The sequence below is a fragment of the Notothenia rossii genome (assembly GCF_949606895.1).
Source record: "Notothenia rossii genome assembly, chromosome: 6".
In the NCBI taxonomy this organism is placed as follows: Eukaryota; Metazoa; Chordata; class Actinopteri; order Perciformes; family Nototheniidae; genus Notothenia; species Notothenia rossii.
The window spans coordinates 28,696,089-28,709,266 of record NC_136909.1 but is presented as its reverse complement, the minus strand read 5'-3'; the positions used below and the strand labels follow the sequence as shown (position 1 = coordinate 28,709,266).

Below are 13,178 nucleotides of genomic sequence, written 5' to 3'. Positions count from 1 at the left end.
ATCAGCTTTCTGCATATGAAAGTATATTTAAAATATATATTAAACCCATTAATATAGTGAATGTCACTTTGATACCTTCGGTTTGTCCAAGCAAACCCAGATCAGAGTGCACTTTGGAGCTTTCTGAAGATCATGTGTGTTGCTGCAAGGTATTTCTTGCTGATCACGTGAACTATCCAGGAAAACAATCTGTGAAAACCTGAACTGCACCCTCAGGTTCTTTTTTTCTTTCTCCGAGTCAGTGTGACCTGCAGTTAGGTCTCAAGAGCTTGATGATGAATGAACTCTATAGAGTTTAGTGTACTACTGCACAGAGCTTCTGAGCCCCAGACAGGGTCTTTAATGCCTTTAATAAGATGGGGACAAAGCCCTCTTTCTTCCTTGTTTAAAGAGATTGGGTTCCCACAGCCCACCCCTCTGAGGCCTGACCGCAGGGCAGTCTCATGGGCCGCGACAGGTACGCGCACTCCTCAGTAGCATTAAGTCCTCTGCAGGAGCACTTCAGCAGGGGCCTCTGCAGAAGAGCAACCAAGAACCATATCTCCCCATGTTTTCACTGCCTTAAGGTCTAGCATATTTATTTCAGCTTAGGACTCGCCATGATGCCAAATTCAACTTCTGCTTGCTTCCTTTTCATATGAGGGAGGTGAAGGGGCAGCGACTGCATATCCATCAGTTAAAGGTCTCAGAAAGACATTGAAACAACAAACCGTCCCTTGAGACAAATCATCCCCCGGCGTTTTCTATCTTCTTACATTTCTTCTGAAAACATGAGCTTGAAATCTGCTTTCACTTTGTTCGGTTCTATCAGCAGCTCACAGTTGTAGACCGACATGGAGCCCAAAAGAGGAGGAGATATTTCAGGAGGACTCAGTCTAATACACTAGAATCATTCATTGATGTTAACATAGGAGCTATGCCTAATATAAGTGCCTATACTGTTTATGTATGGCATAGAAAGTACTTGTTCTGCAAATATATATATATATGTATAGTCGAACAAAAGTGTCCTTGTTTTTTATGTCAATATAATACCTACCATATGCATACAATTAATCTTACATTTGCAACCCACAGATTTGTAGCGAATGATTGTTTGCTCTCCAGCTTTACAAATGGAGCTTGGCAGCAGAGAAGCACGGCTCGATCAAACCCAGAGCCAAAGCAAACTAACGGCTGGCTGAACAATGCTCTGTAATCCATAGATGTCACAGAGTGCTTGAGGAAAAAGCCTTTCGTATCACTGCTTGAGGAGTCATTTCACAATAATATAGATCAGAGAAAGGTGGTAATCTAATGTCACTTAAATGGGAAACTTGTCACATGTCAGGATGAACTCACCCTTGGGCCTCTCTTCCCTGGCTTTCCTTGCATCCCTGGAAGTCCTTGAAGGCCCTAAAAAGCACAAGAAAATGTGTCAAGGCTAAAGTGACAAAAGTACAAAGGAGCAAATAAGAGTTGCTGCCCTTTTCTAATTGAGCCTGGAACAGCCTTGGAAGTAAAAGAGAGAGTTCTAAGGGTAAATAAAAATGAAATCTTTAAGTGAATACATGTTAAGCTCCTTCTGATGGACATGCTGGCAGGCATGGGGATGTCCTGTTACAGCAGTCCTTGTCCCTTTGCAGCCAAATTATTAGAGCCCCAAACCGCGACAGCAAACAAACTTTAAGTCTGACGCATTCCACTGGCAGAGAGGTCAGCACTGGTTCCAGCCAATAACAGTAATGATGGGTATCAGCTAGCTTTAAAACAATTTCATACATGGATTGGCAACGCTCTGAAAGGTCAAATCTAATGAGGGGTCATTCTGAATAGTTTGACATGTTTGATTGTTACTTATTTTCCCATGGTTCCAGAAGGTTCGAGAAAGAGAAAAAGAAAATGGTCTTAAATAACAGCTCAAGGGAGTCCAGCTGAAACTGGGCTTCTGTTATAATGTCAAATATATAGAGCACTTGTGTCTGACTTGGGCAGGACCTACAGCTATAAATATGCTCCCTCCGACAGCATGCACTCTGAAAAGCCAAAAAGCTCTCAGCAACCTTTACATTTTTCAGACTGTAACCATCAGGCTGTCCACACATCATGAGCTGTTTGTGCTGCAGTCCCTGCTGGAGGGGAGGGTTGACAGGAAGTCACGTCTTTAAAGAACCTACTTTATAATCAATAACTATAGGTTGAAGTTGTAATTGGAGATTTTTTCGGCACAAATACCTAGAAACGAGATTAAAGATCGAATTATTTGAATGCAGGAAAAAGGTAAAGTCCAAGTGGTCCACAACTTTCAGAATAACTCTTCTGCAAACTGACTTTTCCACTCACAAAACACATCCTCACATTAGGCTATTTGAAGAAATAAAGTATTTAACCAATAGCATTATTGTAGCAATACAACCCTGCTCTCTTTTAGCCACATTGAAGCCTGTATTAAAAGCCTGTATAGTGTATACCTTACTGCTTGAGGCTGTGTGTCACATTAAGGTAGGGTAACATGAGGACTTGGATTGCTGTGGAACTCAAAAGAAGCCGGCCATGACTGAATAATGTAAAAATGACACAGAAACTGAATTTACTCGTAGATTGGTCAGCGACACGTGGTTTACAGATTGGGTCACTAAGATTAGTGTTGGTGAAGTTATGATCCAGCTATCATATCCTCTGCATCCCTTCACAATAGATCATGCTGCTGAGTTACCGGTCATCAATGATGACCCTCCCCTTCTTCTGCAGTAAGGCCTGTTTTATCAGCACTGGCATGCTGTTGTGTTTGTGCAGCTTAACTGCTTGTATAAGCAGCTGAAAGTGATGGCGTCTTTAACAGACCATCGCCCACTAATATCAATTCCAATCCCAAGGAGGGGGTCAAACCTCAACAATGGGCCTGTAGCTCACTAAAGTGATCCTAAAGACAATGTTATAAAATGGCCTGAAATGATTCAGAATCCATACCTGACTCAGCAATCGGTTTAGACATTATACTAAAAACTTAAACAAGCAATGAAAAGTAAGCTTCACCACGCACCAGGGACTGACGGGCATTGATTACAGTACTTCTCTCTCGTAAAAAAAAACGACTTTTAGGGGCATGCAGAGGTGCATGCTGTGGTTTCTCTGGTTGCCAAAGCAGCAGAGCTTTACTTGAAACATTCTTGTCGGTTAAACATGACCGAAGACAGAGAGGTCTTGTTAACAATGGAAAATATTGCTAACCATTTTGTGCTCAACTAAGGATTAGTGCCAGAAAAGACAACATGGTCAATATGGGGAGGCTGTGGCTCAGTGGTTAGTGTGATGGACTTCAAATCAGGGGGCACCGAGTTCAAGTCCCACTGCTGTCAGCATGACGTTGTGTCCCTGGGCAAGACACATCACCCCAAATTGCTCCTGTGGGGATTGTCCACAGTACTCAATGCAGTGTTTCCCCTACCATTGTCTTGGAGGGGTGCTGCGCCCCGCCAACGGAGCCCCACGCCCCTCCTGAAATTCAAGGTGTTAAAAAAAAAAAATATATAATTTTTTTTTTATATATATATAGCACCAAATTGCAACTAATCTATATCTACTGTCACTTTTCACATTGAACATGTGCTCTTTTATTAAATAAACTAAACACTTTCATTTTAAATTGTGAGTTTAGTGTTTTTGACCCTAACAAACACTGATGCATTAATCAATAACAATAATCCACAGCTTCTCTCTCTGCTCCAGAGGATTTAAAAAATATATCCCAATGTCGGAATTATACATTTGGTTCAACTTTCTTTTAAAAAATCAATATTTCAAAAGGGAAAAAAGACAGTGGTTGTAGTCATGCTAACAGGTCTGTAGTGCTTAAAATGGGTAACATACTACAGTTCTCAGAAGTGCTGATAAAGCACTGCATGTATATTGTATAGCCCTTTATATGCTTACTCTAAATCTTTGACCCTACTTTAAAAAGTATTCCTACTCTGAGCTGTCACACTCCCTCTCAGAGGAATCTAACACCTCACCGCCAGCCCCTCTGCTCAGACTCGCTGCTTTGAACCTGACTATTTCTATCACTGCTGCTAAAAAGTATATTAAACATGTACAGTGTATGAAACAACTGAACGGTGAAAAGTCTTTAACATCACATGCAAGCCAAAAAAAAATGTAGGAAAGAGAACCCATATATGTACATTAATAAGTCAACATTATAAAAAAAAGCAATGCTTGATGAATGGTTATTTCACAAAACCACACGTAAGAGGCATCTCAGCTTCCACGTCAGCAGCCGTTCCGGACGTCAAAGAAGGCAAACTGACATTTAAATAACAAGCTGTCAAACTGGTTTATCATTAGGATTTAATTATGTATTAGGAAATATAACCAACGGAGACATATGGCAGCTGAGCTTAATGATGCAGTTATGATTCATATCATGCCATATATCATGAGTAATGAATGTATAAAATGAACACTATTTGTGTACCAGTCATAAGGTAAACCAATATCTCTGCGATGCATGCACAAAGAAGCACTTATTGTGGCTTAATAGTATGGATGGACGATATGGCCAAAAATGTTTATCATCCAAATGAAGTAGAACAAGAAGAAAACGTATTCCAAACGAGCTATTCAATACATCTTATACATGTATCATTGTTGCTGTAGAAGATTTTATTGTAATTGTTTTCTAGATTTGACCGCCCAGCCCTACTTAAAGGTTTGATATGTACAGTATATACCCATGCATGTGTTTCAGGGGCAGGTGTGTGCTGTGGTGGACACTCACCGGTGGTCCTGGTTCCCCCTTCAGTCCAGGTGGTCCAGCCAGCAGCGAGAATTGGGTCGGGTCCAGGTCAAATGTTTGGAAGCCATCTGTTGCAGCTGGAGTGACTGGAATAAGTGAGGTGGGTTTGACATCATGCAGACTGGGCACTTTTGGCTCAGATTTCTCTGGAGCTACGGTTGTCTTATGCTTTATTGGATGACGGTCGCCATTTGACGGAGAATCCTGCCTGACAGCAGCTGTGGTGTGGAGGTTTGGCCTCATCTCCGATGGTCGGATGGAGGCAGGTAAATCCATTCTTTCTCCAGGAGGTTCCTGAGAATTAGTATCTCCTTGCTTTGTTTTATTTCCGGCACTGCCACGGGAGGTTGGTTTTGGGTTTGGTGGTGTCAAACTGGTCCTAAGAGGTGTAGAAGAGGTTTGAGTCGGAAAATGATACGGACTTTCCAACCCTGGATGAGGCGGCAGAGATACAGACACGGCGACAGGGTTAGGTGTGTTTACAGTCTGATTCACAGATGATTTGTTCAGCATCAGAAAGCGGTCTATTGGACCAAAAATCTTAGTCCTGGTGCTTTCCTCGGTCAAGGCCAAAGTAGGACTCGGAGCCTTTTTGGAGTTCTCCATCACTGACAGAGGAGTTATACGAGTGACAGTAATATTTGGATCCGAGGAAATGAGAGGTAGGAGGGGTTCAAACACGGGCCGATATGTGTCGGCTTCTCTGCAATGTTTCTTAATGTAATCACAATAGTTATGAGCTGCCTCAGCAGAGGGATAAATGTCAAACTGACAGATGGCGCCTTCAAACGGCACAGAGTTGTGGTTCATTTTGCCCAGCAGGAAAGAGCCCTCTGCGTCTAGAGCCTCCTCTTTTTTCGAACGCAAATCTGCCTGTACACTTCTCTTTCCACAAGAAGTGTATAAGAACACCTGCTGGCCTTGGATATCCAAAGCCAGGCTGTGCCACTGGCCATCGTGGACATCATAGTCGAAGCTCACAGAGCTCCTCGGCCCCACGTGTACCAGGACCTTCCCCGGGACGAACTGCAGTCCAAGCTGAACTTTCCTTTTCTTCGACAGAACTGAGAAGAGGAAGGCACTGTTGACGCGATGAACAGACAGGCTAAGAATCAGCGAGAGATTGGTGGAGCTGTAGGAAGCTGGGATAACAGTGCGCAGAGGCACCTGGATACGTGCCCTCGGGGTGAGGATAACTCCAGACTTGAAGGGGATGATGCCATTAGGAATGGATCGAGCGTCTGAGGATGACGACACACCTGATCTCCGCCCAGAAAGACCGAGCTGCTGCAGAACATCCACATCTTCAAGAAACAAGAGAGACGTCAGTGATTCTTTGAAGACTTAAAACACCAAACGATGCTGAACAACAACTTTACACAAGATCAGGATTTCTATACTACAAGAAGAACATGTCATTGTCGTTTACATGCACCATTTCCAAGCTTTTTCCCCCTTAATAACTTTCTACTTTAACTCTTTGGTAATGTTACAAACCCCAGAGGGTTTTACACAAGGGTATAAAAAGAAAACCATAACATAGAAATGTTAAATTAATTGCATCACACTCTATGTGCAATTAATAAGCAGATTTTTAAGGAGATAGCACATCACTTCAAGACACACACTAATTAACAACCTCCCATCTAAGTGCACTGATCTGCATAAAGAGCACAAACAGTGCAGTATTATAAGTAATAATTATGATGTGATGCCAAGCTGGGAGTGAGTTCACAAGTTTAAGGTTAGACTAATGGAAATCCTGCAGTGAAAGCAATTTAAGAAACTGCCGCATTGAATTTCCGATAGGGCCACACATCAACATCCAGTTTTGGATATTGCCACAAATGATGTAATCGTTCCATCAGTCTTCATTAGCGCGATGTCAGGAAACACAGGCTGAACGCGTCCCTGGAGAGGAGAGTCTGGGTTTGAGGAGGTGTTTAGTGCAGACAGAAAAACCATCCAGACTTTATCCTGTGATATCTTTTGATTATAGATGATGGTTCTGACAGGGGCCTGAGCTCATTCAATGTACTGCAGTGTTTTCTGCACTTTTTAATTGCTACTTGCATCTCATGGGAGGAACATGTGGCTTATTTTCACACATTACAGTCTTGTGTGAAATATATATTGCTTCTAATTGGATCCACAGTTTTGTGGAAGGGTTTAATCAAATCCAAATTTCACTGTAGCCATCCTTTATTTCAAGATTATTCTTTAGGAGAAACGTCGTATTCTTCAGCCTTAATTAAACTTGTGTAGTATGTGTAGAGAAAGAATAGGTTTTGATACAGAATTTGCACTATTTAGTATTTCAATAGAAGTTAAAAGTAGTGATAAAAGGCATGTTATTGTCTTTCGCAACTTCTAAACAAAGTATGGTGGTCCTAAACCCAAAATCCAGAACCGCTGATACAACACCACCAAGGTTATGCTAATAAAAGCCAGGGTATTACTTTTGCAAGCAAAACATTAAGCATGCTTAGAAAGTCAATTCCACTTTTGGTTTGAACATCAAAATAGAGTGATCCCATTATCATACTGGTGTCTTTTGTTAGGCAGCAGTATAGGTCATGGGGAAATGTCAAACAAAAGCTTTGTTTAGTTAACTAAGGTTGGAATAAAGGAAGATTTGATCAGCCTGGTCAATCAGTATGTCCTGAATACAGTACATTAATCCTCTCAGTATGTGCAATGTCAAAACTAAAAGCCTACATAGCTCAAATATCCGTCCTCTTGCAGGCTAATCCAAAACAAATGTGGGCAAGACTGGAATAGACTGCTAAAAGATTCATTACAACCCAGCAGAGCAGTAACAAGTATAGAGTGTAGACATGTTAGGAAGGGAAACCCTGCTCAGTGTGTGCAGGCAGTGGGAGGTCCGCTCAATTTGAAAAACCCACACATGGAAGAAAATCATCAAATAGAAACTGAAAAAAAGAAGAGATTTTCTTCAGCTGAATTCATAGCACTCATTTGAATTGTTAATATGGTATGAAGAAAGCTAAATTGTTCTTTCATTGTGTGATTTTGAACTACTTTCAGGGCTTAGCAGCATATCTAAGTCTTAGCGGGTAGACCGGTTGCCTAAGGCGCTTTATGACCTCCTAATGAGCTGGGGATACAAATCTAAGAACTGAGAATAAGAGACAAAGCACTGCCAGAGAACAAGAAGCAGAAAACACAACTGTTCTCAGAAAGGAAGAAGAGGCTCATGTATTTCCAATATGAGTATGCCTTTTTCTTTAACATTTTTTATTTTTTTAATGTTTTTCTTCTCTTGTGTCAGTCATCCACATCAATCAGAAGTGCTGTGCTCCACATGTACCAGCCATTGTTGACCAATCAGAAGTGGTCCATGATAGAAGGTGATAGACAGATGGATCCAATCACCTGCAAAGTATTTTTGAAAGTGCCTGCCCTTTCCAAATGGCTTCCAATGGAGCTTTCCTAGATGGTTTGGTGAAACAAACCATCTGAGTCAGGTTAGTAATGCTCCATCACATGTTTCTATTACAGGGTGAATCTTAAACTGAAGCTTGACTTTAAAGCAACCCAACGGAAGTTTCATGTAAGTTTAGTTCTTTCACTCGTAGCTCGGGCTGCGGGGGTGCTAGAGACGGGAGCATGGTGATGCGAGCTTCCTAGCTGGAGATATGGCCGCATTTTACAATAAACTTCCGTTGGGTCGCTTAAAAACAAATTTCGCAAATCAAATCGCAATCGCAATATTTATCAGAAAAATCGCAATTAGATTTTTTCCCAAAATCGTGCGGCCCTATTCTGAACATTCAAGAGAACTAGATACATCCCAACACAATGTATTCCAAGAACTCTGCATCCTTCCTTCTTTTTCTCAAGAAACAGGGAGTGAGTGTCTGGCCTCTGACTCAGCACATTGTTGCATCTACTAGCCAGCGGATATTACAAAATGCTGACACCCAGTCCAAAGCTGTCTCACTAACAATCAAATGAATGATATTTGTTTTGAAAAAAGAGTGAGCAATGGGACACCGCCATTTCTTACATCAGTGAGTACATTAACAGGCTATTTGTCTTTATGCAAGTTAATTATTTACTATCATCATTGTTATTCAAATGGTCTCATATCTTTCTACTGTAATGCTGCAATGTGGCTGACCTTGATGACCATTCTGATAAAAATGTGTATGCGGTTTATGCATGTATTTTCCTTAATTATAACGGCCTGTGCATATTTAAAGTTAAGTTTGCTTTTGTTTTCTAGAGGTCAACATGTAGGAGTTGCGGCCCTTGTGTTAGAAATGAGTGAGTAAAGGGTGCAGTGTGCCAATACTAGGTCAGGCCTTAAATACACTGGAGTACGGTCACCAGCACTGAAACAGTTAGAATACAATAGCCTGTGATTGGAGTCACTTTCCATGTGCATGACTTTGACTGCTTCTACTGAAACGTGTAGAAAACAGACTATTTATCTGACAAATCATGTTGATATATTGAGGGCCAACCTTCATCTGAGTTCGCAAATAAACACATCCCTCCTCCATACATATAAAGCATGTCTCTCTGGATATTGTTCATACCCTGATGAAGGCAGGATTAGAGAGAAGTTGCCAAAAAACAGCTGTCACAAAGCAAAGTGGGTCACATTATCAAAAGGCATATTGAAATAAATCTGCCAGAGTTTGATTGACAGTTAGATCAGACATGCACACAGATCTTAAAATGGTGTAACAGAAGGATGACTGCATCAAGCATCAAGGCACAGCTACAAGTGTGTCTACGTGAGAAAAAGGGCATTGTTTGCAGACAATACTTTGGGAATCATCTAAGATGGGTAATGTGACACCTTGGAAACATATTTTATGACATTTTGTATATTTATGGGTATGTGACTTTTGGGGGCTTTACTTGTTTTCATTGGGCCATTTAAATTAAATGTTTCGTAAGTACAAACAATGCCCTACTTTAGGATTATTTTTGTATGTTTCACATGGGGGCCGTGTTTGGGGATTGCAATTGCTTACAGTGTTTATTTCCACTTTTATTTTTCTATTTTGTGTTTTATAGCCATTGAACTTATATAATATGATGATCTTATTACCTAGTTTAGCTGAAAAGTCCTAGTGCACAGGACATACCTCCCATTCATCACTTTTAATTTCCTCTTTCCAACACTGTCTGTAAGGCCCATTTGTGACACTACCTACACGACAATGTGTTTGTGTGAAAAGGAAACCAAACATTAACCCATCGTTGGCCTTGCGTGTTGCTTACCTTGTGCGTGTGCTAGCTTTAGAGAGCAGGTGCAACAGAGTATAGTCCAAAGAATCAGAAATCTCCTAAAGAGAAAGACAACAAAACAAGGTGTTATGACAGGTAGTACAGAGAGCTTTTGGATAAATCTTTCAATAATGCTTTGATTGTTTGGTCTGTAAAATGTCAAAAGCAATGATACACTTCCGTCCAATGTAACCACAGCTCCTAAAACTGTACGCATTATTTTATCCGGCGTTACAAACAATGGTTTATGCTCATTCATTTATTGAAGTCTTCATTGCAGAACAAGTCTAAGTTAATACATACGAAACTGGCACAGTAAAATACTTAACCCACAGATGCCATTAACTCCTGTACTTGCAACTCCCACAGTGATCAGATCTGTATCAGAGGAGCAGCAGTGTCTCTGCTGTGTTCAAAGAGCCTAACAACTGTTTTCAGACAACAAGCTGTGTCTTATCTCCTGTCTGCCTGACCCAGATAAGCTACTGCTCTGCAGGGCGGCCTGAGAGCACCTCTAAAAAAGGATATATACACTGCATCACCTTAAAACATACCATTCAAAGTGAAAGATTGGGACAAGGTAACATATGTAATATACCCATGCCACAATTTATCATGCAAATAATCCAGCGCCACATAAATATGCTTTTGTACACTTAATGGTAACAAGCTCTCTCTCCACCTTGCTACACCTTGTCATTTGAGTCCCAAAAGAGGAAACTTAACGGACAATAAACCAAGTTTAGGTGAAAAGAATGAAAATGACTGATTTATATTGCAATAGTATTGTTATTGTGAATTGTTTGGCCACAATACAGGTACAAAATACAAGTGTGTAGTCACTTAGATATAAACTATGCTACTGAACACCATTTTATTTTAATTGGTCATCATTGATAACTGAAAGTTTAGTATTTAATTTGGAGACTTCAGAATTAAATGTTGTATGTCTTGCTGTATTGATTACTGATTGCCTTTATGTTGCATTGATTGAAGGACTAGTGAAAGGGCACTGAAAATCCAAGCAAAACTTATCATGAGACACTCAGCGCACCCAAAAAAATAAAATGGTATCCTTCAACAGGAATTAGATCCAACTGTTTTCACATGACAACAGTGACATTTATCATCTTGTCAGCCAATAAACAGCTCTTTTGCAACATTGATTTGTCTGTGACATTTATTTATAAGAAGAAAGGTGAAACAGGAGTGTCGATTGCTGACACGTAGAGAGATGTTTTGGAACCAAAAGGTGCAGGCACACCAAACTGAATTGACGGAAAATAAATGTCAAATCAATGTGTTGAACAAGCGCTGACAAGTGTGAATGTATTAGCACATCTTACTGTTCGGTCTTGACACTAGGAGCTAATAATTTAGTTGTCTAGTATGTGAAACTGGACTGGGGTAAGTTATGTTCAAAGTGAACCGGGGTCAGTGACATAAAATAACCAACTTATGGGAAATCACACTAGTGGTTTTCCGCAGAGAGCCGCAGGAAGCCACTGGTCAACCACTGACACACTGACTGCTGGTTGGAGCTTTTAAAAAAAATAATCCTACTCACTGCCTCACTCTGACATTAGCATAAACACTAAGGAAAGGGGGAGGGGGTTCAGTTTGTGAAGTTTCTCATATATCAAGGGGTGGTTATATGATGCAACATGTTAACTTGTACTCCCCCTCCCATTGGGACAGTGGGCCAACCAGCTGAGTGAGATGCACAGCTGGGAGGAGAGAGAAAAGGGTGGAGGATAGGGTTGTCTCCTCCTCTCATACATCTCCCTCAAATGAGTCCCAGATCGTTTGGCAGCTCACTCTGGTACAAGCTGCACAGACGCAAGCTCAAGAACAGTAGAACAGACTGCACTAGCTTCCAATGAACTGTCTAAAGCGCAGATCAAATATGTTTCCATGAACTATCCTGCAACCACCTGTCTGTAACTGACTATAAATAATAACATTAAATGTGTGTTTTGTCTCAGAATATCGTTTGCAACAAGTAACTTATATAAATGGTACTAGCAACCTTTCAGGACTAGCACTGTCAAATGCACACTAATCAAGTCGCAGGTGATGTTCACGAGCACATGAATGACTCCATATTGAACCCGATAAAAGAAGGTCAGAAAAAAGATACTTCATTTTGAAATATAAAAGGTGTAGACTTACCCCCCGACTCCAGTGCATTTGAGTTTGGAGTACGGGGCATTGTCCGGCTCCATTGCGGTTACTTCATTCTTTCTTGGGAGTTTTTTTACCACAGTCCAGACGAAGCAGAAAAAGTTTTTCCATTCCAGGTGTTTCAAAAGGCTCGCGCGAGGATTGAACGTCCAATGAAACAAACAAACCAACAAAAGCGGGATTAACCTGCAGTGGAAATGCTGCTTTCTGTCATTGTCTTGTCTCTGTATGTCCCTGAAGTCTCAGAAGATGACACCAGATTGACAAAAAGACGCTCCGGAGAACTCCACCTGTGCGCTTCAAATGTGTTTTCCTTCTTCCTTTCGCGCGTTTTTAAAAGTACAATGAATGTCCAGTCAAATCTAGTCCGGCTTTCCCGGGGAACTGTTGCAGGACAAGATGACGACCGCCGTTGTCACTGTGTGTATGTGTGGACTTCCCAAAATGAAAGTTTATTGTGGACTGAGGAAAATCTTGAGAACCGGGAAAGGGGGAACACCTCCCTCTGTCGCACTCAGCTGACATCGAGAGAAACAGATTTAAGCAGAGACGGTGCAGCTTCAGCTTCAGCTTCTTCAGCTGAAGGGGGGTCTCTTAGGAAGCAGTTGTTGGTAGGTCAAACATGCAGTAGGTTCTCGTCATGTATGGTAATACATTAATGTGTGTGCAAGCTGCAAACATCATTTTGACTATGAGTCCAATCTCTCTCGAAGCCTCCTTTGGTAATGTTATTAGTGACACCTGTGCTTTCCATACTGCAGTTGAAAATGTCAGCTGTGTAAAATGTCTACTGTAGAATTTTCCTGGCCTTCATAATGTAAACATGGCAATATAACACTTGCCCTTAAAGCAATAAATATAGTTTTAGCCGATTGAAATTGAACAGCTTTCCAAAACATGGTTTATTCTCTAAAACTAGAGAGGGTTGTGCAACTTGTTCATTGTTATGCACTTG

The 13,178-nt window shown here is 41.0% G+C and overlaps 1 protein-coding gene across 1 annotated transcript in view; it reads right to left on the bottom strand.

The window, feature by feature from the left end:
- The window catches only part of col27a1b (collagen, type XXVII, alpha 1b), a 70,178-nt gene extending 57,400 nt beyond the window's left edge, over positions 1-12,778 (bottom strand). The window contains exons 1-4 of the mRNA XM_079687769.1: positions 12,212-12,778; positions 10,034-10,098; positions 4,757-6,078; positions 1,342-1,395 (exon numbers count right to left, since the gene is read on the bottom strand). Coding sequence (XP_079543895.1) covers positions 1,342-1,395; positions 4,757-6,078; positions 10,034-10,098; positions 12,212-12,264 — 1,494 coding nt within the window. The 5' untranslated portion in view covers positions 12,265-12,778. The remainder of the gene's footprint in view (positions 1-1,341; positions 1,396-4,756; positions 6,079-10,033; positions 10,099-12,211) is intronic.
- Positions 12,779-13,178: the final 400 nt, after the last annotated feature.